This window comes from Papilio machaon, chromosome 7 (assembly GCF_912999745.1).
Source record: "Papilio machaon chromosome 7, ilPapMach1.1, whole genome shotgun sequence".
Lineage (NCBI taxonomy): Eukaryota > Metazoa > Arthropoda > Insecta > Lepidoptera > Papilionidae > Papilio > Papilio machaon.
This window is the reverse complement of record NC_059992.1, coordinates 7810707-7837599: the sequence shown is the minus strand read 5'-3', so window position 1 is coordinate 7837599 and position 26893 is coordinate 7810707. Positions and strand designations below refer to the sequence as shown.

Genomic DNA, 26893 nt, shown 5'->3' with positions numbered 1-26893 from the left:
TTTTTCTGGTCGGAATAATTTTAGATTCGTTTTTTAACTTTTAAATATAGTTCTGTTTTTCGTTCTTCTTCAAGTCTTCCATTTTAATGGTAATTTATCTTCCGTTTTCTTGTCACAAAGACTTTTAACTACTCGGTTATTTATCTATTTTTTATATGCAAATAACTCAATCGTCGTCATACCGCCTTAAATTTATAATATTGAACATAAAACACGCGACTTTGTTGTTAAATAATAATTTTATTTTCTTTTTTTTTACTTCTTAAAACGGTACAAAATGTCTTAATTAAAATATTATTTAATATACCAGTAATATTATTTGTAATCTAAGTTATTTTTGCACACTTTTTTATTGTGGCATATTAAATTTAATTATTGTGGCATATTATTAACATAATATGCCACAATAATAATTACAAAATTAAATAATATTTTCAATGAAATTTGAATGCATTCCTTTTCTTCGACTGCCAGGGATAGCCAGGGGCTATTGGCTCCATGACATGCCGCTCAACTGTAACATGAAAAGACAATTCTTCATTCGTAACTAATCTTACTAATATTTTAAATGCGAATGTTTGAATGCACGGATGGATGGATGTTTGTTAAAAGGTATCTCCGGAACGGCTCAACGAATATTGACGAAATTTGACACAGGGGAGAATATAGTCTGGAAGAACACATGGGGTACTTATTAAGTTTTTTAGTACCGCGCGGACGGAGTCGCGGGCTACATCTTGTATTAAAATAGAAATGACAGAATGTTTGTTTGGATGGATGTTGTAGCCCGGTAACACCACAACGATTAAAAAGATCTGGATGAAATTTGGCACAGAGATAGATAACGATATTAAATGTCACATTGTACTTCCTTTAAGTTCAAAAATACAAGGTTCGTGGAATATACCACCAGACAAAGTTTAAATATAACAGCTAGTAAATTGTATATATAATTAATGACGTCATCTTACCCGTTGGCTCTTCAATAGAGAAATCATCAGAACATTTATCTTCGCACTCTTCTCTTTCAAATGTGTCGTAATGAAGCTTACAGAATCTAGGTACTTCCTTCGTCACTTTGTGTTTGGCCTAAACAGAAATAATATTATTATTTATTTATAAACTATTATAAAATATCTTATAATAATCGTTTTGTCCAATAAAACGACATCAGACGTTTGTCTTTGGGATCAAGATATTATTACATTAAATTAAACTAATATATTATACTTCTACATATAAGGCTAATATGATAGATAATGTGACATACATATAATGATGGCTCCTACGAATAAGGGCCAATGTGCAAATTTACTTTACAGGAGAGGCTCTCAAAGTTTAAACCATATAAGAAAAGAGGCCACGTGGGCACTTTTAGTTCAGCAAAAAAATAACATTTAAACCTGTAAATGTGTATTTTGCTCAATGATGTTTTTAACTAAGCTAAAAGTTAGCTTTTAACACAAAAAGTAAAAATCATTAATTTGTTACTTTGGCCCTAATACATTGGAGCCATCGATAATATTCTTTAACAACTTTTAAAGGCGTTCTTATTATGTTCTTATCTTATTGTATCTGGTAAAATATTAAAAACAATAAATTATATGTTATATATAAGGTAAATATAAAAAAAAACAAATGAAAATCAAAGAAAGAATCACTTAAGGAGATAAATATAATTATATCCTAGCATTTGTTTAGGATAAAAAAAAAACAAAAAATGGGACCCATCTGCAAGCACTTCCTTTCGATTAAAATAATTTTTATCAAAATCGGACCACCAGGGGCGGAGATTCGCAGTAACACACATAAAAAAAAAATACAGTCGAATTGATAACCTCCTTCTTTTTGAAGTCGGCTAAAAAAGTCGCGTGAAAACCTAATACTTGCTAATGATCAAGAAAGATTAAAATAAAACTCACATGTGGGTCATATTTCTCCACAGCGATTCCGTCCACCAAATGGTACCTCTCTCGCCATCTGTAGCCGACGATCTGACCGTTGATACATTCCCCTTCACATTCGCTCCACTCCTGCCACTGCGACATCGGACAGTCCTCCGGCGATTCAGGGTCCGTCACTACTGGTGTCTCACTGTCATATAACTCACAAATTTTACACCAGAGACTCATAAACATTATTCTTGTTACCTCATCCAAAATTTTACTGATTTCGATAAACTGTTGTTACATTTCCTCTTCAAATTCTGAACCAACAAATGCACATTTATTGTGAACATATATAAATATTTATCTATACTATTAATATATTATTTACCGTAATAAAGGGTAAGTTAGATAACATATAGTATTCTATGATATTATGAAGTAGCGTTTAAAGCGTTCATTAAGGTGACGCGTACTTGTTTAAAGAACATCAGAGATGGACGAAATGGTTTGGACTAAAGAAAAATTAACATTACATGAATCACAGGAGAACCAAGCTTATTATTACCAGGGGTCTAAGTGATATATAGTTTAAGGCCCATCTCTGATGTCATGAATGATGAAATGAACGTAATAATAACGTTATGTAAGTTATCAAGTAAGCCTCACCGGGCGCGCTCGCCGCTACCTAGCTGTGTGTTTTGGTACCTGGAGGGCGCATCGGGCTCCGACGGACTCGGCTCTTCTGTATCCGCCTCTGTTTCCGTCGTCGTCACCTCTGTTGTTGTCGATGTTACATCTTCTGTTAAAACCAAAGAGATATAAACACATAGAGCGGACATACAAAACAATTAGCAGTTTCCGTACAAACACTTTATTTATAACTAGCTTTTAACCGCGACTCCGTCCGCGCGGAATAAAAAATAGAAAACGGGTAAAAATTATCCTATGTCCTTTTCCTGGTTCTAAGCTACCTGCCCACCAATTTTTAGTCAAATCGATTCAGCCGTTCTTGAGTTATAAATAGTGTAACTAACACAACTTTCTTTTATATATATAGATTATCACTGCCACAGACGTTAGTCGCAAATAAATCCACTTCATCACCGGCCCTGTCAACTTATCACTGAGTGGTAACAAGGTAAACAATGTCTTTAGTTGAAACATACGTTGCTATGTATTTTAAGGAGTATAACTTCTCTAAGTTGTATAATATCCAATTGGGGAAGTTTTATGATATATTAGCAGAATTAGGGGATTGGTTTAGTCATTTCAGTTTATTTAACAATTGAACATTACCCGTAGTAGACTTTTCCTCCTCTGTTACGGTAGTTTCATCTTTACCCTCTTCCTCGCATTCCTTATGGTAAGTCCGCACTAATTTGATTCTTAATCTCCCGAACGGATGCAGTTCTTTCATATCAGTTTCGTAGAATGGTGAGTTCTTGTCGAATGAACTCATCTGAACTCGGGATATCACATCTTGGGGAAACGTTGCGATATTCATTGACTGTAAATAACATGTTATGCTCACATGAAATTAAAAAAAAATATAAGCAATAACTTACCAACTCTTTTCCAAACAACCCTCAATTTTTAGTAAATTATGTCATACAGTTGACTTCACGTTTTATAAAAACAGCATTTGAATACCGGATAAAACTTTTGGGATAAAGTATATAAAAAAACATAGAGCGGACAATCGAAATATCTGTTTAATTATATTATTATGTTACTGTAAAATTAGTTTAAATTAAAAATTCAGACAATTTTGATTTCAGTCACCTCATAAGATACACCACTATCAGTTCCCGCATCCCACGGAAACAAATTTAGTTCCCTTTCTTTGACCCAGGTGTTGTCATTCTGGCAGAGTTCAAACCGCGTCACGCCGAGGAACCAGTCGGGAGAGGGATGGATGCCAACAGCCACACTGATCAAGTGGTATCTCTTGTCAGCCCGGATGAATGCGTATGTCGGATTGTTCATCTTTGGATAACCGTGACCTTTACCTTTCACCATCGTGCGGACGCAACTGCTAATCTAAAAGTAGCATTGATAGTTTTGTAGTGAAAATTATATTGTGGCCTTTAATGTTTTCTTTTCAAATTAAAAAAAAGGAGAAGCAGTTGCAATAAATAAGCTCTTTTTTTGCGAAAGTACATTTTAATTAACTTCTCTTTCATTATTCCCGTAACGAAATGTGCTTTAACAATTAAAATCCTTAGAATTTCAATGATAACGAACAAATGGCAGGCCGACTAACTTGTTCACGAATTTCCCCTTCGAATCTGCTAGTATTGGCGTGTTCCGCAAGTTCTTTAAAGCCGTCAGAAGCGAGAGCGCCGGGTGCCCACAATGTGCAGTCAATAGCGTGGGACGCTCCTACCAAGTCGCTGTACCGCGGCTCCCATTCCTTCTCAGGATATAAACGAGGATGTGTGTTCCTTGACCAGATGCCTGTGAACGCGATCTGAGAAGTGGTTAATGGTTAATTGTAGCTCTTCCTTAAAAACTTTAAAAGTGGTACATTGGTATTCTGCGTAATCGAATACCTCGTATTTGGCTTCGTCACAGATCTGGCAGTCGTAGTTGAGCTGTGGTGTGACGTCATCCGGCTGCCTCATATCTTCACAAAGCCGCTGTGTTAACGGCGGACCGTCTTCAAACCACACCTCATCTGTCTCTGCTACCATAGCGCGTAATGTGACACAGCCATTGCCTGATTCGGGAGCTTGCCAATACACCTGTTAAGGAATTATGTTACTAGTGAGCTGATCAAAAAAAGTTAATCATGGGTGCTCGAACATGAAAATATTAATTTTAATCGAAATGCATTTGCTACTATGTATTTCCGAAATTGTAACTCGGTGACGTAACAACAACACCAATGTTCGCACGGCGGGATGTCGTTGGTTTTGGAAGGCGGAGGAGAGCGTGCTGTAGAAGGCATTGGGGAATGCCTATTTCTAGCAGTTTTCAGATAACGGCTGATGGTGATGATGATGATGACATAACAATAGACTAATTAAATTTATTCAACGCATCTCAAAAAATTAAGCAGTAGGTGAAAGTGGTTACCTCAACAGATGTTTTAGGCGACGCTATAGCATGTTCAACGGAATACAAACATCGGTCGCTAAATTTTGCAGAAATCAAGTCTTGTGGTCGGAGATGACCGGGGAAGAAAGCTATCATGCGTCTGGGGTTACTTGGATCAGGTTTAGTTGCGCCGTCCGCTGATATCATGAAGCCAGTGAACCTTGACACAGCATCAGTTGATGTTATTTGAACTGTAACATAACGTTCATTTAGTTCTTTCCAAATTGACTGACATGTCATCGAATTTAAATCTATTTGGAAATATTTTACAAAAAAAATATGGTTCGGGACCTGTATATAACTGATCAGGCATGTAAGTATCTTCAGCACCGATCACTGTCAGTTTGAATCGCCCATCAGCCGCTGAAGGTTTGGAAATAGATCCGTATGGCCGTCGGTCACAGCGAAATCCAAATACTTCACTCTTTAGTACAAGGAAAAAACTAAGAAATATAATGTTATTCATTGCTTTCCTAGTTTATTATTATTATATCAAAAAACAGTTTTGTTACTGAACTTAGACGTTCTACTTGCTAAAACTGTGATGCAGAAATGGTAGTTTCTTTTTGTTTAACGCAACAAGAAGTATTTATCTAGAACAAGACAATAAATTGAAAGGTATCTCGTTTCTGTCCTAATTTATTAGTTGATGGATTAGACCTTAGGTCTTAAGAATAAATTAATGTCTCATATATCGTCTTTGTAATGAATTCGCAGTACACATTTAAAGACAATAAAACTTGCTTGAATGCCTGGTAAACAACAGTGGAGAATTTAGCAAACCAACTAAATTAGCCAACTAATTATTTTATTAATTAACAAACCAACTAATTATTTTATAATATTTTTCTCAAATAGAAAAGAACTTTGCCGGTATTTTTTGTAGATAGGGTATTTTCTATGGGAACTTTTCCTTAACAATCTGTTTTCGGAAAGTTAATCTAGCCCTGTAATCAACAGGGCTAGACACAGGAGACACATTCTGTCCTGTAAGTGAAAGGCCGCAAAAAATTAAACATTTTTAGTTAGTACCTGAAATAAAGACGATAGACGTTATATAAAACAATTTTAATTAAAGAAAAATTAACATTATATTAGTTTTCAAAATCTTTTCATTTCGTTAAGGACAGTTAGGTTCAAAAACCTCTGCCTGCCGTAGGATTGTGAACAAAATCCTTCAAAAACGTCAAGTAAATGTCAATCAATTTGTCAAACACAAATCGTGCGTCACTGTCAAATTGTTCCTTTAGTGGCGTTCTCCTGTTTGTTACAATTGAATATTCCGTGGCAGTGTTCGTGCACAGGAAGTGTTTGTCAAATGGTGAATAAATGTCTGTAAAGCCAATAAAGATGCCGTCGGCAACGAAGGACTCGACAATTCTCAAAATTGCCGTGGAAATGCTTAATGCTCCCGATAAGGTGCCACAACTAATCGAATTCGACCAAAGCCAACCCTTATCTAGCATTATACAGCTGCTTTGTAAGCCGTGGGGCCTGCCCGAGTCTGATAACTACGCCCTTCAATTCTCAGAGAGCAACAATCAAAATTATATCACGGAGAAAAATCGTAATGAAATTAAAAATGGTTCAGTTCTACGACTAGAGCAATCTCCAGCTAAGACGGTTCAAGATATACTGGCCAAAATCAATTCTGGTAATGAAAATGACCAAACTACAGCACTGTCGAAACTGTCCACTTTGAGTAGCGACCTGACCTTTGCACTTGAATTTATCAACAAAAAAGGTTTGACACTGATCATTCACAATATTGAAAGTGGTAAGTTTAAAGGTCCCTCCCTTAAGTTTGCCCTCATTACATTTGTTGAGTTAATGGATCATGGGAACATTTCCTGGGATATATTGGAAAATCAGTTCATAAATAAAGTAGCAAGCTTTGTTAGCAACCAATCAAGTACACAAGATCCAAAAATAATACAGTCATGTTTATCAATACTCGAAAATATTGTTTTAAACAGTTCAGGCAAGAATTTGCATGTGGAAAAAGAAATTACAATACCTAGTCTTATATCACATCTTCAAAACCCATATCAAGATAGTATTATCCAACAGAATGCAATAGCATTACTAAATGCAATCTTCTCTAAGGCAGATGTAAACAAAAGAAAAGCTATTGCAGCCACCTTATCCTCTAAACAGGTTAGAAATGTAATCTATGAAAACCTCATTGGAGCCTCAGAATTCTCAAAGAATGTTGCAAAAGAAGCTCTAGGCACAGAGTTGGCTCATCAGTTATATGTTCTGCAGTCACTTACACTTGGTCTCTTAGAACCTAAGATGAGGCAACGGGCTGATTCACAAGAGCAAGAATCCCAGGAAAAGATAAAAGAATTGAGAAAGATTGCATTTGATAATGATAATAATTCATTAGAAGTGACTACAAGACATCAACTAAATAACTCTACAAGGGATTATAAAAAGCTTGGGTTCAAATGTGAGATTGACCCTATTAAAGATTTCAATGAAGTGCCACCTGGTATTCTAGCCTTAGATTGTATGCTTTATTTTGCAAGAAATTATTCCGAGGATTACCGTAAAATTGTTCTAGAAAACAGCAGAGCAGTAGAACACGAATGCCCATTTGGTAAAACTAGTATTGAACTAGTTAAGCTTTTGTGTGACATTTTGCATATTTCTGAACCTCCTAGTGAACAAGGACAGACATATCATCCCCTCTTCTTTACACATGATCATCCATTTGAAGAATTATTTTGCATTTGTATAGCACTTTTAAATAAAACTTGGAAGGAGATGAGAGCTACATCGGAGGATTTTATGAAAGTATTAAGTGTGGTCCGAGAGCAAATAAATCGGGCTTTATCCGCATCACCAAAGGGTTTTGATAAATTTCGCCAAAGAATTAATCAATTGACATATGCTGAAATCACACAAATATGGCAGCAGGAACGAACAAACAGGGAAGTATGGGAGTCACACGCAAGGCCCATTGTGGAACTCAAAGAGAAGATTACACCAGAAATTATAGAGCTGATACAACAGCAAAGGCTTGGTGTTTTAGTTGGTGGTACCAGATTCAAGAAGTATTCCTCAAGGGGACAAAGAATAAAAGACAAATTCTGGTTTGTTCGTCTATCACCAAACCACAAAGTATTACATTATGGTGACTGTGATGAAAAAAGCACCCCAAGTTTAGAAGAACTGGGCAATAAGTTGGCAGTTTCTGATATTAAATGTGTTGTTATGGGTAAAGACTGTCCGCATATGAAAGACTTGAGAGGTCGAAAGGTGACTCCACATTTAGCATTTTCTTTAATATTAAAATCGGCTGAGGAATCCTTAGACTTTGTAGCACCTGATGAACAAATATTTGACTATTGGACGGATGGAATCAATGCCTTGTTGAAGGAAAAAATGACGAGTAGAAGTTTTGAAAATGATTTAGAGACTTTATTGTCTATGGACATTAAGGTTCGTCTTCTTGATGCTGAAGGAATTGATATACCACAGGACCCACCTCAGATCCCTGAGGAGCCCGACGATTATGACTTCTATTATGACAATAATTAAGTTCATTTTATATTACAACAGTAATTTGTATTTTAGTCAGATATATTTTTAGTAAATTTGAGCTTATAACGTAATCATATTTTATAAAGTTTCAATCACAAGTATTCCAAGATATTAAAAGATCTCCATTATAACTAGATTAAGCGAGATTAATTTAAGAATAATGTTTTCTTATTCTTGATATGTTAACAATTATTATTAATAATGATTATGATTAAATTATTAAATAAGAAAATCCATATCAAAATGATTTTGAGTAGCTTAAGATTTATTTGATGTATTTTTTTTATTAATAAATATGTTATAATTAATTATAATTATGGGCAAATTGAAATATGTACAAGGAGTTTTTATTTATACCAGTAATAGTAACGTGTTTGTGTTAATTATTTAATGATGTGTATTTTAAATATTATTTTAAATTTCAATATTTTTTGTATTGGCAATAAATTTGTAATCATATTTCTGTTTAGATATTTAAATGCAAAATGCCACAAAACTTTTATAAAACAGTCTCGATGAACCTTCAACAATGTATAACTTTTGGTTTAACCCAAAAAAGGGATGGTTTTTAATTCGACTTTATTATTTTAACCTGTGAAAAGTAAGTTGGTTAGTCATGTTTTTTTAAACAAAAATGTTACTATTTTTATGTTTGATGACTATATTTTTACTATTTAAAGGAACTAAATCATGAATCTTGTTTGCGGAATATATTCAGTCAATTATTATGAGAGAAAAAAATTGTCATAACGTGTAATTATTTTAATGTAAATTTCTTCCATAAAGAAGAATTGTGTAGCTTCCATTTTAATGTGTGGCCATACTTCATGTTATATTTTATATACCAAAGATCATATCTAAAGAACAAAAGAAAATATTTAATAATGCAATTAAATAAAAATAAACCTGTATTACATATTTTGGTTTTATTAACTTATTTGGTGCGGTTTTGCAGTGGTTTTTTTTTGTTTACAGGATGAGTTAAACATTTGTTTTTAATATCTTGAAGATTAGTAGAGGCAAATAAATAAAGGTATTAAAAATAATAAAAGAGGTTGTGATAAATACTATATATTAAAAGGTGCTTATAATTTATTGCATTTTGGAGACTTCGAACTTTGTGTTGACGATCTCTTCGTCGGAGTCCAGCACTGGCAGCGCACTGGCAGGGATGTGCTCCTCTACCCAGCGCAGCTCATCCAGCGGCTCTGCCTGCTTACCCTCCCCGACCCCGCTTCGGCCTTCGCCCCCACTCCCTGAAGCCCCCGTGCCCCGCATCTTGACACCGTATGCGTCGTTTACGAATTGTTCTTCTTCCTCTGCAAATAATGATTTGCTGTTATTGTAATGCCCATTTCACACTATTCCAGTCCAGCGACCGTATTCAGCACTGGATTGCGACTTGAAAAACAAAAACAGAACATCAGTGCGGAATTACATATTATCACTGCAATCCAGCGCTCCAGCGCAAGACTGGAATAGTTTTAACTGGAAATAAATTCTCATAAGAACCCCAGCTTGTTTTACCATCATCATCGTCTGCGTAGTCCAGCAGCGGTGTGAAGGCGTAGCGCTGGTTGTTGTTGGTCGGCCTCCACAGCAACATGATGACGGCCAGCACGCCAGCGAACAGCATGTGCCAGTACGCCTCATCCATCCATACCTCCTTCCACTCCTATACACGCAAACAATTCATCACTTAGGATCAAATATTCTACAACAAAATGTCTGGTTTACATTATGTCAGTACAGTAAGACTGTAGCGCTGGCTTGGAATGGACTGTTTTTTTTTCACTTGTGTCACGTAATGTATACATAATTCCAGTTGTATGCCAGCGTTGATTATGAGAGCTACTGTACTGGTTTAATGTAAACTAGGCATATGAGCTATTGTTTAAATGTCTCGTATACCTTAAAAAGATCTAACATAAGTCTAGTTTATAATAGTCAGGCGTTTAATGAGATTACCTAGTTTTTTTCTTTCCTGATAATAATAATTTGTAAGAAAAAACGGAACTCAAGTTCGTTATGTGATGAAAAATATTACATTACAATTAAATGAAATAACAAAAAAAAAAGTTAAGTAAACCATTTTAAATCTTACTAATATTATAAATGCGAATGTTTGGATGGATGGATGTTTGAAGGTATCTCCAGAACGGATCTTGATGAAATTTAACATAGATTTAGATCATAGTCTGGAAGAACACATAGGCTACTTATAAGGTTTTTTTTTTTATTCCGCGCGGACGGATTCGCGGGCGATAGCTAATCTATCTATATATATAAAAGAAAGTCGTGTTAGTTACACTATTTATAACTCAAGATCGGTCAAACTGATTTAGCTGAAAATTGGTGGGCAGGTTGCTTAGAACTAGGAGACGGACATAGGAACTTTTTTATCTTGTGTGCTTTTTTTTATTCCGCGCGGACGGAGTCGCGGGTAAAAGCTAGTTAATAATAAATGGTACTCACAGTGATGCAAAGCTGGATCTTGTACGACTTTAGTGAATACAACATAAATACCACAGATGATATCACCGCGAATATCAACGTGTTTGTGAAATGTCGGTACAGATTCAACTTTATTGTATTTCTGAAACAAAAGGTACATTTATTGAACGACAAAATATCACATAAGTCTAATTTTTAACTAAACCCTGCACTATTTTTTTCCACACAAATACTATAAGAGACAGACTAGAACCTGGGCAAGCGAGTAATACTCTGGTCTTGACAGATGACCTCCATAAGCGAGAACTCTGGTGAGCGAGAAACGCGGTCCTTACATATTAACCTATTCCTCCTCCTATTTATAACCTATTCCTCCTCCTCCTATTTATTACCTCCTACTTATTACCTATTACCTCCTATTTATTACCTATTACCTCCTATTTATTACCTATTACCTCCTATTTACCCAGAACTGTACAATGTTTTTACATATTCAGATACAACTTTTAATTTGAAATTCTAGTTGTAATTTGGTGTAAAATTTTATAATAAAACAAACAGTCAATTGACCTCGAATGTATACGGGTAAGTTGTATTAGTGTGTGTGCGCACTCACCTGCGCAGTCGCAGCGTGCGCGTTGTGTGCGCGAGTGAGACGAACACCCACCAGCAGATGGCGCTGTCGAGCAGCGAGATCGGAGCCTCCGCCAACAGCAGCGTCTGCGCAGCTCGTCTCCGCAACCTCAGCCACGCCTCCACTCCCGCCAGCACCGCCCAGCACAGCGCCGCCCCGCCAACACGCTGCAGCGCTGGACCCAACCGTGGCCTGAAAATAAACAATATTAATCATCACTTAACAACTTTGAGTATGCTTTCTATTGGTTTTCCATCATTTTTGTCTTTTTTCTAAAATGAAATCAATAAACAGAAAAGTATTTTTAGTCGAATTCAAAAAGAAGGAAGTTATCAATTCGACTGTTTTTTTTTTTTTGATGTGTGTTACCGCAAAACTCCGCCCCTGGTGATCCAATTTTGATAAAAAATATTGTAATCGAAAGGAAGTGCTTGCAGATCGGTCCCATTTTTTTTATTTTTTTTAAATAACTAGAAGACTAGTAGATTTTGAATTCAGCTTCAAAATTCGTTGCGAAAATTAGGGACATTTTTGCTTTAAGCGCTTACGTAGGCTAAACTATAGGACCGATATATGAAAGAGTTGTAGCTCTTTAAATATGCTAAATAAAAGTCCGCGATAGCATATATCTATCTTTTATAGTTTTCTCACAATCACCATTTTTTTCTTTAAAAACATCAATTATTCAATATATACTTACTTTACAATACCAAATCCTAGAGATACAATAATGACTAACATTCGAGCCAGTGCCCGCTTCGCCACGGACACCCATTCGGCGAACATGTATACTTCAGCACTGAAATATCTGCAAAATAAATACAGTATAACTTTATTCGCTTGTAAAGGACACTGACATAAAAGGAATCTATCCTTGACCTGATATAATTAAAATAGCGAAGTGATTTTTGCCTATTGATACATTAAATTAAAAGGTGGCTGATGTGTTGCCTACATTAAATGGAAAGGAAAGATAATACACAGCAAAGGATATTTCTCTAACCTAACCTAAAAGAGACATATTCATACCCTAAACAAGAAGAAGACTAGGAAATAAAACGCGGAATTACTCCCACTTGACACTTATTTTATAGTCACGCTATTGCACCGGTCAAGCGATTAATGTAACAGCTAATACTAGTTAAACTTACCCAGTCCTATTAATAGCACTGTAAACACCATAGTACGTAGCACTTTCCACCATGCCTAGTAAAGTGACAGCTCCAATCCAGTACTGTATTCTTAGCAAGTCGCGCCACTGCAGCGCGCAAACTATCAGCCACGCGGAACACAACACCGTGTACACACCACACATCACACCGTAGAACTAAAAATTATACAATTAAATGCAGTCAAACCTTCATAAGCGAGAACCTTCTATAAGCGAGAGTCATTGTTCGGTCATGACAGACGACCTCTATAAGAAACTTGGGTTAGAGAGGAACTCTCTTATGCAGGTTCGACTGCAGTTAAATAAATGTTAAGACCCCAATAAGTCCAACTGACTGATATCACCCACTTCTTTGGGTCTCTAATAATGCCCCTTACATATATATGTGGCAAGATGTGATTGTTCAAGACAAGTGTTCCCACTCATATATATTCATATTGTGATTCAAGGATTTAAAAATCTTGTTTACGATTTCGAAAAAAAAAATTGTACTCAAAAAAAATGTTTGCTAAAAAAAAGCATATCAATGTTGTTAATTTTTCATAATAGTTTTATTATATTCAATAAATTATATATTTTTATTATCAGAAACGTAACGTAACAAAACAAATTTTATATTTTATTTACAACTAATTAAAATATATACTTTTACATAATATTAGCTGTCACCCGCAACTCCGACCGTGCGGAATTAAAAAAAACAATAACAGTAGCCTATGTGTTCTTCCAGACTATATCCTAAATCTATAACAAATTTCATTAAGATCCATGTCCATCCATCCATACATCCAAATATACGTACATATTAGTAAGATATAGAATACTTACAGGTAACAAAGGCCACATAGCTGCGGACAAGTAACCAGAGGGTGCCACCATCTCAACTCCAACCGACAGATTCATTGTAGTCTCTGTGTTTGTTCTCACCATCATCCTGAATACATATATACCTTCTCTTTCCACCACAATTAAGGGGGGCATTTTCTGTCGAAAGATAAAACAAAACAATAAATTCAGTATTAAAAAAATCATTTCTATTGAATGAAAAAAAAAAACAAGTACTATTAAATTGCAATGAAAAGAAACCAGTCTAAATTATACAGTCGAACCTGGATAAGTGAAAAAACATTTTAAATCAAGTCATTACCCAATTGAAGAACAACCTCCATAACTTCCTCCACCAAAAACTCGATTTAGAGAAAAACCTTTTTAATTAATAAAAAATATCGCGATCCCTTGATTTCTCTTATCCAAGTTTAACTGCACAGCTTGAACAATTTTCACACATTTATAAAACATATTAATCACAAATGCAAACTAGTAAATAACAGATAAAATAAACACATATATGTAGATAACACTGTGTTAATGTTAATACACTTTCTATGTTTGGATATTTTACATTTAATTGTTGTATATATTACATATTACTAATCTATTAAAAGTACGTAAGTAAGTAGATTGTGAAAAAGACAATGTAAAGATTAATGTCGCTAACCAATGAAGCAATTCCGCGTTTCGTCTGATGAGTGTAGTCCCGGAGGCCTAATTCTAGTCCACTTTCCCTTCCCATCCTTTTCTAATAGGAAAAGGGTGGGAAGGGTAGTGGATTTGGCAGAATAGGGGATGCATAGGAAGGGGGAATTCTTCCTTCTGAGCGTTATTTTCTCCATTGATTAAAGGTAGGCAACGCATCTGCATTTGCAGATGTCTATGGGCAACGGTCGCCTCGCTATTTCGGCGAATTCAGATGGCCGTATGCTCGTTTGTCACCTTTTGATATAAAAAAAATTAAATTTGTTACATTATTTGTAATGGCAGATAACTCAAAAGTATGCGCACAGATAAATGAAGCAAAAGAGGTGCCATTGATTTGAAATCTATAATCTCTGTCTACCTTTGATGGTTATAGTTATTACTGTTGTTATTATCTATGAGATTGGATTCAATAAAAGTAAGTTTCACTATTTTAGTTATATAACTACTAGCTTTTACCCGCGACTCCGTCAGCGCGGAATAAAAAAAATGCACACAATATAAAAAAGGTTCTATGTCCGTCTCCTAGTTCTAAGCTACCTCCCCATTAATTTTCAGCTAAATCAGTTCGACCGATCTTGAGTTATAAATAGTGTAACTAACACGACTTTCTTTTATATATATAGATAGATGTCATATATTATAGTGGCTATTTGCTAACTTCTCACTACCTATCCCCCCTATACCTTTACCCCTATAAAAAGTAATGAATATTCTTTGTTTAGTTATTTAAACTCACCGATGTTGAAGCTGCAGGTTGCTTCTTTGTGCCATCATTTACTTTGTCCTTAACATCATATAGGAATATGGACTCTTTCCCGTGGCAAGTGATTTTCTTCACTTGCACTGAACTTGTATTCGATATCTCGTTGACTGGTGCATTATATAATTGATTTGAGCAATCCACAATACTCTGGAAATAAAAAAATAGAAGCTTATTTTTTTTAATTTCATTAATTAAATTAGATTTTTTTTTAAATAATTTTGATATTTATACAGAATGAAAAAATAAATGTTTTAATTAAATAATTGAAAATCAATTTAATAACTTTTTATATAAACCTATGCAAAAACCAATCTAATATTTCCTTTTGAAAGTGCTAATAAATACTATAGATATAATAACTATTAAAAAAATTGCAACATCAGTACAACAATTACAGTGATATTAATTTCTTTTGTAAAAATTGAAACACTGTTAAACATATATAAACAATGCTAAAACTGTCAAAATTAAAGTGTACAAAATTGTCCACTTGTAATTACACAAACTGTTAACCTTGTAATTAATTTACTTGCTGCATAATATCACAAATGGGTTAAATAATTTGTCTATTTTTTGACTTTTGAATAGATCCGTAAAGGGCAGTATTAACACTTGGCATGCGGGCAACACATTTTTACATTTTTTTCAGTCTGTCACTAGAGCACGGGTCACGTAAAAATACGTATTTAGTAGATTTGTGGTGGATACCCGATAGAAACACCGGCTGCACGCTTAATTTGGCGGTGAAGTATGCCAGCATGCCAAGTGTTAAGAGCACCCAAAACCAATGTGTATATGTGCATTAATGAATGAAAGTGATAGAGTTGTGACCGAACAGTTCCAAATGGATGTCTGTGGTCTGTAAGATTTAATAAAACAAAACTATAAACCTCTTCAAAGTAGTGGAAATAATCAGGCGAGCAGGGGCTCTGCTCCCACTGATAGGCGACTGAGACATTTGCCGACTCTTGGCAGTGTACTGGAATTCAAACATGTTTTATTACAATAAGCACATATTATAATAGCTGTGCATTTAATATGTAAATGATTTTTAAACAAAAAAAAAAAAACTGAATTTGGACTTTGTAGTAACAGATACTTACCAACAACTCGTAATTCCGAATCTTTAAAAAGAGACTTGGCTATGGTAAACTCGCAAAAATTCTGAAAATGAAAACTGTATTACTAACACTGTTGCAATAAATGAAGTAGGACATTAATTGTAGCTGTTGCGACAAACTAGATAACGGTTACATGGTACTAACTTGATATACTCACAAAAATTATCGATAATATATAGTTATTTACCTAATTGCATGAATCATTACTCAAGGGTTTTCACCGAACAGAATAAGATATGGATATATTTAAGCAATTAAATTATACAAGAATATGTTCTAAACTCAGACTTTCTTACCCCATTAAGCGGTAAATCCCATTTTCCAACATCTGAAAAACTCTGTGCCACTTTAACGATCGCTACAATAAGTACCAAAAACCTTCTCAACATTTTAATTTTTGGATTACATTCGGAAGCTAGAGATTATTCATGGGAATCTATACGGTAGTTAACCATCGTCTCAGTTAGGTAATTTACACAAATTGCTTAAAACACATTTTACTGAACTATAAATTGTTTGCCGCAGTCGCCAAAAAGAATATATAAATACATGAAGGGAAGTACAATCTGCCAGAATCGGTGCTTTTTGACAGTTTTGATAAAGTTTGACACTTCGGAAATTCGGAATACATTCCGGTGTTGCTATAACTCTATAATCTCTTGTTTCCGTATCTCTATTTCTAGGTTTATGATGTGGGTTATCTGTTGCTGTCGCATATAATTCGTAGTCGTATCGTAATTCCTAATCTGTGGCTTTAAGTTGACAGATTCGTGGTAAAGTAGATTCCATGTCAAAATATTTTTGTTTTGTAAATTTCATTTCATTAAAATAACTCCTGTAATATGTGATAATTGTGATGTTTTCCATTTATTTACACACCTTAGAATTTAAAAGAAAGCATTCAATATTAATCACTTGTCATGTTTTGGTGGTTCAATCACCGTGATAGTTGGTGATAGTCATGTCAGATTGCGCGCTGGTAGCCAGTGTAAGCGAACACGATGCCAGTATGGATGTGGGGAACGACAAGTCTCTATTCGAACCTACTATTGATATGATGGTAAATGATTTTGATGACGAGAGAACATTAGACGAAGAAGAAGCTTTGGCGGCGGGAGAACATCAGGACCCTAAAGCGGAACTGAATAGTCTCCAACGAGAAGGTGATATGCCCTTGGAAGAACTTTTAGCTTTGTATGGTTACAATAGAAATATGGAGAAGCCTATCCCTGAGCAGGTACCTGAAGTGGTACCAGAAGAAAACCAGAAGCCAGACTCTGCACTGCAGCAGTTATACAATGAAACGGCCAGTCCCGAGGCGACGCGGTGTCTCAGGTCAGGGTCTCGACCGCCTTCCGAGGAGGAAGATGATTGTGATTACAGTCCTGATGAGGATGATTGGAAAAAAACAATTATGGTTGGTAGTGACTATCAAGCAGCTATTCCTGAAGGTTTATGCAGTTATGATGATGCATTGCCCTACGAAAATGAAGATAAATTAGTATGGAATCCCAGTGTTTTAGAAGAAAAAGTAATAGAGGATTATATGAAGAAAATTTGTGCTATGAACTCTGGCGCAGGTGTCGATGCTGTTCCAAAGGGTAAACAACTTCGTGATGATGAAGAGGCCTTGTTTTTATTGCAACAGTGTGGTCACAACATAGAAGAAGCACTGAGAAGAAGACGCATAATGGCGCAAACCCCTGCACACGCCAGTGTGTGGTCAGAAGAGGAGTGTCGTAACTTTGAAAATGGTATTAAAGCTCATGGTAAAGATTTTCATCAGATACGGCAACAAAAAGTTAGGACGCGGTCAGTTGGTGAGCTTGTACAGTTTTATTATATTTGGAAAAAGACAGAGAGGCATGATATATTTGCCAATAAGACACGCCTAGAAAAGAAAAAGTACACTTTGCATCCGGGTCATACAGACTATATGGATAGGTTCTTAGAAGAGCAGGAGGGGACAGGTCCAGGTGTTGTGCGGCCTGTATCACCATCACCAATGATGGTTTATGTTCCATCTCCGGCTGCCCAACCAGATCCTTTAGCCTTAGGTGAGAAAGAGGTGTTCTCACAACTAACCCACACCACACCTCCGCGAACAATGTCAACCGACGATCCGGAACCAGATATAGTTTCCTAATACAGGCATATTTGGCTCTGCCAGTATCATCGGTTGTACCGTTTTGTAACATACATTGTTATTAGGTAGTAGTAAGAAGAGATGGTATTCCACTAGACTTGTCCAATTTCTTTATCTGATTTTTGATCAACAATTATATTCAAGCAATACATACGTTGATCAGGATATGTTACATTAAAATTATAAATAAATACTTTTTACTTCTACACCCAACATCTCGTAGCTAGCGCTATCTATCTTAAAACATTATCAGACAGCATTTTAAACTATTACGTATTCTGGTGTGGACATTTTTTAAATAACTTAGGTATCACTTTTTAATTTTATAAAATAATATTATTTTATCATTCAAATTAAATTGATCAAAACTTGGATAAACAAATTTGGCCAGTGTTGTACCATCATGACACCCCCTTATTTGTAGAAAATCAAAACTGGAAGTATTTTATAGATGCATCTAAGATTAATGTTTTATACAGACAACAGTACAATGTAAATAATGGTATTTAATAGTTTTTAAATGATTAATTATTAATAAGGGGGTTGAAAGAAAGATTTACGAATTTGAAAGTGTTAGTTAGGAAATTCTGATAATGGCAGGCTTATTTAATTAACTTTATAAGTTTAATTATTTTTTTATTAGCTTTCGATAGCAAAACTATTGCATTAAAATCAACCAAAATTATCAAGTTTGAATTGAAAAAAATTCATTGATATTGGATGATAAATGCAAATGAGAAAGGATATAGTAATTTTTATGTTAGTATTGTATGTTAGCTATTTTATAAGATATAGCCAGGTCAATATGTACATGAGTTAATTAGATTATGTACTAAAAGTACTAAATTTAGTATACAACAATTTTCAAACGAAAGTTTAATTAACGAAATTCATGTGGATCATGATTATATTACGTTTTACAAATGTTTTTGCATTTTAAAATTATTTTGTAAATGTGTTTAACTGCCAAGACATTTGTATGGACACATAATGTCATCCCTTATATTCTCTTTTTAAAAAATTTAGACAAGATTTGTTGTCCTGTCGCAGTGTCTCAATTGACATAATCAGCTAACGGTCACTTGTCAAAGCATACCGGAATCTGTATATCTAAACTGTCATCAGCTATTGATTTTTTAATCTTAAACTTTAAATTTTCAATTATCTTCGACTTTGATGTTGGCGAAACCATCAAAAAACAAAAAACAATATGTATCATTACAAGTGTCACGGCAGTAGAAACTTCGGTTTAGAAATATTTTTGTAAAGTGCCTCCTCATAATTATGAACGAAAATTTACGTTCACTCAAAAATGTTCTAAATAAATTTAATTACATATCATTGATGCTTATGCGAAAGTATCATTCTGTGGAAATGCAATCTTTCACGTACCTATTCTTATTTTTATTTAAAGTACTCAAAATTTAAAATTTTATCAAAGTCACATAACAAGGACAAAAAAGTCTTTAATAGCCATTAAAAAAAATCATCTAAACTTGTGTCCATTTTAAAAAATCCATTTTATTTGGGGTCCAAAGTATATTCAGCTTCGTAAATATAAAATTTATTCTATCTGAGAATTGAATGTCATTCAATCTTTTGGAAACTTTTTTTTTTTGGGTGTTACGTGCTAGCAAAAACATTATGAAGTTGTAATTTTTTTATCATTATTTTATTTAAGAATAAACAGTGCAAAGTAAAAGGTGTTGTGATTTACTCCGTCCAGCTTTTGACCCACATATATTATTGTACTCTTTGCTTTTGACTAAAAAGTGGCTACCCTAAACATTTCTTGGGTTCACAGTGAGTGGGAATTGTGAATAGTTTTGAGAAATGAATTAGATACTTTATAAGTTTAAAGAGCAATGCGAAATAATACTATGCATATACTTTTAAATTGTTATAACAGTATCCCATGTTAATTCCATTATTATAGCAAAAAAGCTAAGCGATTTTAGTATAAAATTGAATGTGTGCAGTTGGTTTTTAAAATCGAAGGACCATGACCAAGACTAGACTGCGCTTAAAAGTTGTTTTTAAATGAAACGAAGAGGGGACATTTTGCGACATCAGTATGCATTAGAAAATTTTGGAAAATCAGCATTATTTTCAATGCTTTAGTATTTTTTGCACTTGCAAGAGTTAAGAAAAGGGCTAGTTCCTGGAAGAAAATTAATGATTGTTGTCAGCGCGATTGTACAAAATTACAAAGATGTTAGTTCCTCGATAATTCTTCGGAGGAGAGGAATAGATTTGTCTTGTGTGGTCATTACCGAATTCTTCAGAGAAATACACCGTTTAACCCAAGTCTAAGCAATGAATTTGTTTTTAAAGTTGCCTCCAAGTATTGCCATTTTCTACGAGATTAAAACCTTCACTACTACTCACCACTTCGAGAAAAATTTTTACACTTTATGATATTAAACATTTTTTCATCTCAGTGTTATTTTTTGTCTTATTGTTACAATATAATAATGTAAAAATGATGATTTTGTTTTAATTAAATTAAGGTTCCATTTTTCACAATGACTAGTTTTTGACAGTGACATTGACAGCCTACAAACTGACAAATGCGCAATGACAATTGAAATATGAGATTAATACATTTTTATTTAAATTAAATAATGTTCTGTGAGATCAAGAAATAATTGGTTAAATAATCCACTATTCAAATTTTATTAGTTAGGTCTTCATAAGTTTTCTAAGCAAAACAAGCATAACAGTTGTATAATTGACTACAAAATGATCGTAACAGAAAATATGACTGCTAAAGAGATTATTAATGACTTCAAAGAAAATTACGGAAAAGTTCGTAAATTACTCGACGAGGACAGTAAGAATGATCCAGAAAATGAGCCTTACGCTTCTAAATATAAGGCTAAAGCGATCTTGCTAAATATGTATGTATCTCTTCCAACAATATCACAATCCCAGTCTGAAGATAGCATAGATAAAGTAAAACTGGATGCAATGATGGGTACCGTGCTTTTAAATATCGGTATAATAGATATGGAAACCGAGGAACTAACAGCAAGTGAAAATGTTCTTGTTGAAGCTGAAAAACTGTTAACACCAAATGCTACTAAACCTGAAGTTGTTAGAACTCTTATAAACGTTTATAATCATCTCGGTATTTTATGGTCCAATCGTGGTGAACAAGAGAAAGCCAAGGAATACCTTGTGAAAGCTAAAGATTTGTATGAGAATTTTAAATGTACTTTGCAAATACCTCTAGCAATTGAGCAGATAATAAACAATGCTGGTGAAACCACTGCTGATGATTTCTTACTGTTTGAGAAAGCACATACATTAACCTTATATTATCTGGCACAAGTGTTTTGGGCGTTGAAACAAAATTTAAAGGCAGCAATTTATTATTATGTAACATTAAGAAGACAGTTACAGTATTCTGATTATGAACCGATTGATTGGGCTTTAAATTCTGCAACATTATCTCAATATTTTGCTGAACAAAATGGCTTCTTTCAATCGAGACATTTATTAGCTGCATCGTCAACAATACTTGAACAGCATGAACAGAATTTGCAAGCAGTTGAGAGCAATGAAGATGCACACTTGGCGAAGGTGGAAACGTTTAAGCATAGATCTGCAGACGTTGCTCGATGTTGGGCAAAGTACTGTCTACTGCTGATGAGTGCATCCAAATCTAGACTGATGGATGATGCTGAGAGATTAGAAGATGCCATAACAGGTATTATAAAATCATTAATCTTTTTTATATAGCCTGGTTTCTTCTTATTTACCTTATTTGAAAGTTCTCTTTAAATGTTATATTTATAATTTTATTCTTTATATTCATTTTACAGTTTAAAATTGAAAATGGTCTGGCATTTATTTGTTTTCAATAATGTTAGGCTATAAAGGCTCCTTCTGTGGCTCCTCCAGATTTGAAGGCCTTAGTTTTACTTTAATAAAAGCCTATAAAGGTAGAGGAAGATCAAAGAAAGTATGGATGGATTGTGTGAAATAGGATATGCATAAGAAGGGGGTGAATACAGATATGTTGGCTGATAAAGAAAGATGTGTGGAGGAGTAGTACATACTGTGCCGACCCTTCATAGGGATAAGGGCAGGTTGATGATGAGTTTTTTTAATCAGATGCATCTGCTGCAAGCAGCAGTTTTAATTTTCATCATTTGTATTTGTTGTCATTGTATAAATATAAACTACTAGCTGTTGTTTGCGACTCTGTCCATGCGGAATTAAAAACGAAACGTAATAAGTAGCCTTTGTGTTCTTCCAGTCTACTTTCTACATCTGTGCCAAATTTGACTAAGATCTGTTAAGCCATTCAGGAGATACCTTCAAACAAACATCCATCCATCTATCTAAACATTCGCATTTATATTATTAGTAAGGTAATGGACTAAATAAATTTATCCACATCTGTAAAATAACTAGCATATTTTTTATTCAATTTATTACATACATTTTATTTATGATTTCAGATATGTCAAATTTGAATCTAGAAGATACTGAAAATATCTGCGGAGGAGACATAAAAAATCTCAACTTTCCGGAATTAGATGTGTCCAAATATGAAAACAAAGTCACTGATAAATTCTTACTTATGTATCAAGATGCTCGAGAAGTGTTCCTTAACTGTCAGTCATGGTTTAACAAGGCAAAGGAATATTACAAATTAGATTCACTAGCATCAGATTATATTAAACTGACACAGGATAGTTCTCAATCATACTCTTATTTAGCATTCTTTGAAGAAGACGATGAAAGGAGAGCGAAAATGCATAAAAGACGAGTAGACATGCTAGAAGAACTAGTTAAAGAAATCAATCCCGTATACTATTTACAGTATTGTCGACAGTTGTGGTATGAACTAGGAGAAGTGTACTCGGAAATACTGAATATAAAATTGGATAAAGTTAACAAGACTTCTGAGAAACCAACGCCACACGCTTTGAAGAAAATCAACATGTTATGTGAGAAAAGTATTGAAAACTATGATCATTTTTTAAATTCTATTAAAGATAAAAATGGGAAATTGCCACGGAAATTAGAATATGATGTTATAAGGCCAGTTGTTAGTGCTTACGCATATATGGGAAGAAATAGTATGAAAAGGATTGCCTTAGATAAAGCTATGCAGTTAAATAATGTTAAAAAGAGTTACGAGTCATACCAAGCTGTGGTTGATATTTGTAAGAGTGATGAAGAGGCGGCTTCTATGATGAAAGAAGAATACAGTCTCTGTAAAGAGATGGTACAGATTCTCCCGATTAAGATTAAAAAGCTTGAAACTGAATTGGTGTCCTAACAATATATAGAAATTTCTCATACCTATATATTCAGCAAATATAAATTAAATAAGGCATTGTGAATGAAAGGATATTCGGAATGAAAGAGCTTAAATTAAAAGTTGTGAGTGAGAACTAAGTATGAAGTGGCTTATGTGTGATTCAAAATTTATAAATAAATAACTAATATTTTACTATGAACAGCACAGATATCTAATAATTTATATACCACGCATATATTATTCATAAAACATGAAGTTGGAGCTTTAAAAAATGTGAAAATTAAAAAAAAACTACTACTAATATTTTTTTAATATTAATCTAATTTAAATCAAATAGCCTGTAGTTGTTGTCCTAGACATCGCAATACTTTATAATCATAATTTTTGACTAGTTATATGTCTATTAAAACAAAAAAGTACACTGTATTTCAAATAAATATATCCAAGAATCTTCGCTATATTGTGACGCCATAGCTCTCATGTTAAGAATAATATAGCAACAGTATAAGAAATGTGTATTTCATTTAACTCTTAGTCAGAGGTGGGCATTAACTCGTTAATTAACGAAGTTAACATTTTGATTAACGGATTAACTTTTAAGTTAACTTCAAAAAGTGTTTACGCTACTTATATTTCGCAGCGAAGGTGTTCATTATAATTACGTATTTTTTGATTTCAATCTCCATGGTGAAGAAAATAAAGAAAAATATCTATGGAAAATAATATTTATTTAAAAACTTTACTTTTAACAATTTGTTTGCCGCTACCGGGCGTAAAGTACACCAACCAAACTTCATACAAATTGTGACATTCGACAGTGTGTGTTGTAAATATTCGTGCTAGGCCCTCTGTACGACGTTTTTCTGACAGAACCACCATCTTTCTATAATATAATAAATTAAAGTGTTTATATTCCGAGCATAATATTGTTTGTGTCTCATTTTATATACCTCTAAAAAATACAATTAAAATATGTGTTTGCTGTGTATATGATATTGATATGGATGAATTAGCGCTTTTATAATATAATACACCAATAACAAATTTAATAAACGTTGCACGTCTTACATATAAGGTAGTAACAATAACTTTTGAGGTCACGTATTTTTCTAGTGTCTCAATTCAATCAATCTCAATTCTACTAGTGATAGCAATAATCGATGATTACATTGTCTAGACGCACTTATCGGACAACCTATAACATACACGAAATTTGCAGAAGTTACGTATTTACGAAACGAATTTAATAATCATAACAGTTGAAATTTTGTAGTTTTCAAAGACAATGTGTTGTAAGTACTAAATAAAAACTTGTAATAAAATACTATAAAAGTATTTTAACAGATAAGTATAAATTGTATTCAGATTTCATGACTGGTTTATATCGATATGAATATCTTGTGTGTCTGAAAAATTGTTCAGCGGCCCTATTTAGCGTAAACCGAAACACCAAAATTTCATATTAATTTTGACATAATCGACGATGTCGATACGAAGGCAATTGAGTTTTTGAAAAATATTTTTTTCTTTGAAAAATGGAAAGATCATATATAAGTTTTCTCGCAAAACAATTTTAATTTTTTTATTTTTCGCAATAATTAAAAAGTTATATCAAAATAAAAATTAATTTTTGAATCCAGTACCGAGGACGCTCAACTCCCAAGTACGGACAATTCCCGAAAAAATCCGAGCGCGTGTGACGTCATAATGTTAGTTTTTACTCATAGTAGTATACAGAGATAATAAGTACAGTGCTTTGAGCTTTGATTTATTTCATTCTGTCATTGTTAAATACTCAAAAATATATAAAAAATGTCAAATCTCAAAAGTTATCGCTCTTGTTTTGTACCATTATGTACAAATACTACAAAGACAACTCCTGAAAATGTTTTTAAATGTTCCTCAAGACGAGAAACTTCGAAAAAATGGTTTCAAGCATTGCTTCGAGATAATCCTAAAACAAAATGGAACTTTTTTTGTTGTGAAGATCACTGATATAAGTATTTCATAATCATATTGTTATTAGTTATTTTTTACGTAAATGTTTAAAGTAAATAACTAAAGTTCAGTCAATTAAGTTTTTTGAATTGGCTTCAAATCATAACATTAAAAATCACAGCTTAAAAAAAAATTCAACTGATTATCAAAACTGCTTAAATAATAAATTCATAACTCGTTATCTGATAACTAGATTTCAGTTCTATATTTTTATAATTTTTATAATAACGTTTTAGGTTATCTATTGAACTATATTAATATTATTTGTAAAGTAAATTTTAAAGTTTTGTTTCCTTATTATAAAAACATTTAAAAATTGGTGATCATAAATATATCAACATCAGGAATATTATCAGAATTAGCTTTTATAAGTCCTGTATCACACACAGCTGAACGCAATTAACTCCAACAAATCGTTTTTTATACAAGGTTTTTGTCAAGTTACGTATAAAAGCTGTAAACGCTGTACTGTTATGAAATTGCTATAACATTATGACGTCACAAGTTCGGTGGCCAATCGTGGTGCGTTCTCAGTCACGTGATTTTCCTTTAAGTTTATTAATTTTTAATCGCTTGTAATTAATTGAAAAAAAAATTCGTTTTTCACGTAACATATCTATAATATTAATATTTAGTTTTAAAATATATAAAAAAAATAAATGTTTTTTTTTTCGAAATCCCAATTGTAAAAAAAGTCATGAGTAACGTTATGTTATGAAGATGAATATCAATCTAGGGTTCTTTGTGGATTGTTTATACTTATTTGTTACTTAATAAACTATTTGATACATTTTACTAATGTAAATTGTAACAGCTAACAGACACAGAATAGAAACCAACAGAGCTGGGCATTAACTCGTTAATCCGTTAATCGTTAATTAACGAAGTTAAATTTTGCTTAACGGGTTAACTTTTAAGTTAACTTCAAAAAGTGTTAACGCTTTTGTTAACTTCCGTTTAAATCAACTTCCGTTAATAAAGGTCCGTTAATCGTTACATTAGAAACTTGGAGACGTGCTGTCATTTTGTTTAAATTACGCGCCACGCCACGCTCCTAAGTTCAGCTATGTTGGGCGACTGTCGGCGACTCGAATGGTGAACGAACGAGTTGAAAATTGATATATGTGAAGTTCGCGTGCAAGTGTGATACATCAGAGCGTCCGGGAAAGACGTGACGAACAGGACAAAATCAAAAGAAGGTTCGAAATAGTATATTTCATTACGAGTATATAAGCACGAGTATGTATGTGGG

The 26893-nt window shown here is 33.7% G+C and overlaps 5 protein-coding genes across 6 annotated transcripts; 3 read left to right on the top strand and 2 right to left on the bottom strand.

The window, feature by feature from the left end:
- Positions 1–391: 391 nt before the first annotated feature.
- LOC106719477 (spondin-1-like) lies at positions 392–5522 on the bottom strand. Of its 2 annotated transcripts, none has more exons than XM_014513824.2 (10): positions 5280–5522; positions 4968–5179; positions 4442–4633; positions 4153–4359; positions 3672–3929; positions 3186–3396; positions 2556–2688; positions 1923–2094; positions 972–1089; positions 392–514 (listed from the first exon to the last, which is right to left on the bottom strand). In XM_014513824.2, the coding sequence occupies exons 1-10, from the start codon at positions 5452–5454 to the stop codon at positions 435–437; spliced, it is 1758 nt and encodes a 585-aa protein (XP_014369310.2). In that variant the 5' UTR covers positions 5455–5522; the 3' UTR covers positions 392–434. The 2 variants fall into 2 exon arrangements, with proteins under 2 accessions (XP_014369310.2, XP_014369311.2); XM_014513825.2 differs by having other exon boundaries at positions 2595–2688.
- A 694-nt stretch (positions 5523–6216) lies between these two features.
- LOC106719422 (engulfment and cell motility protein 1) lies at positions 6217–8667 on the top strand. Its single transcript, XM_014513760.2, has one exon. The coding sequence runs from the start codon at positions 6318–6320 to the stop codon at positions 8532–8534; it is 2217 nt and encodes a 738-aa protein (XP_014369246.2). The 5' UTR covers positions 6217–6317; the 3' UTR covers positions 8535–8667.
- A 925-nt stretch (positions 8668–9592) lies between these two features.
- LOC106719391 (transmembrane protein 87A) lies at positions 9593–16797 on the bottom strand. Its single transcript, XM_045678821.1, has 11 exons — positions 16516–16797; positions 16202–16262; positions 15989–16077; positions 15072–15245; positions 13625–13780; positions 12777–12952; positions 12326–12433; positions 11608–11817; positions 11013–11133; positions 10065–10212; positions 9593–9856 (listed from the first exon to the last, which is right to left on the bottom strand). Exons 1-11 carry the CDS (start codon positions 16606–16608, stop codon positions 9630–9632), a joined length of 1563 nt encoding a protein of 520 aa, XP_045534777.1. The 5' UTR covers positions 16609–16797; the 3' UTR covers positions 9593–9629.
- Positions 16798–16950: 153 nt separating this feature from the next.
- On the top strand, positions 16951–19125 carry LOC106719436 (mesoderm induction early response protein 1). The gene has a single exon (XM_014513775.2). It carries the CDS (start codon positions 17181–17183, stop codon positions 18363–18365), a length of 1185 nt encoding a protein of 394 aa, XP_014369261.1. The 5' UTR covers positions 16951–17180; the 3' UTR covers positions 18366–19125.
- Positions 19126–20986: 1861 nt separating this feature from the next.
- LOC106719428 (KIF-binding protein) lies at positions 20987–23867 on the top strand. The gene is made up of 2 exons (XM_014513766.2): positions 20987–22077; positions 22835–23867. Exons 1-2 carry the CDS (start codon positions 21108–21110, stop codon positions 23659–23661), a joined length of 1797 nt encoding a protein of 598 aa, XP_014369252.2. The 5' UTR covers positions 20987–21107; the 3' UTR covers positions 23662–23867.
- Positions 23868–26893: the final 3026 nt, after the last annotated feature.

What these genes read in the sequence shown, in the direction of transcription:
- LOC106719477 (XM_014513824.2), bottom strand. Translation starts at nt 5,454, where the DNA reads ATGAATAACATTATATTTCTTAGTTTTTTCCTTGTACTAAAGAGTGAA. An exon ending in ATAGTGGTGTATCTTATGAG is followed by an intron (nt 3,397 to 3,671) that starts GTGACTGAAATC and finishes TGTTATTTACAG; the next exon opens with TCAATGAATATCGCAACGTT. An exon ending in GGTAGCGGCGAGCGCGCCCG is followed by an intron (nt 2,095 to 2,555) that starts GTGAGGCTTACT and finishes GTTATATGACAG; the next exon opens with TGAGACACCAGTAGTGACGG.
- LOC106719422 (XM_014513760.2), top strand. Translation starts at nt 6,318, where the DNA reads ATGTCTGTAAAGCCAATAAAGATGCCGTCGGCAACGAAGGACTCGACA.
- LOC106719391 (XM_045678821.1), bottom strand. Translation starts at nt 16,608, where the DNA reads ATGTTGAGAAGGTTTTTGGTACTTATTGTAGCGATCGTTAAAGTGGCA. An exon ending in AACCTGCAGCTTCAACATCG is followed by an intron (nt 13,781 to 15,071) that starts GTGAGTTTAAAT and finishes ATCTTTCGACAG; the next exon opens with AAAATGCCCCCCTTAATTGT. An exon ending in CTAGGATTTGGTATTGTAAA is followed by an intron (nt 11,818 to 12,325) that starts GTAAGTATATAT and finishes GTTTATTTTCAG; the next exon opens with GCCACGGTTGGGTCCAGCGC.
- LOC106719436 (XM_014513775.2), top strand. Translation starts at nt 17,181, where the DNA reads ATGTCAGATTGCGCGCTGGTAGCCAGTGTAAGCGAACACGATGCCAGT.
- LOC106719428 (XM_014513766.2), top strand. Translation starts at nt 21,108, where the DNA reads ATGATCGTAACAGAAAATATGACTGCTAAAGAGATTATTAATGACTTC. An exon ending in ATTAGAAGATGCCATAACAG is followed by an intron (nt 22,078 to 22,834) that starts GTATTATAAAAT and finishes TTATGATTTCAG; the next exon opens with ATATGTCAAATTTGAATCTA.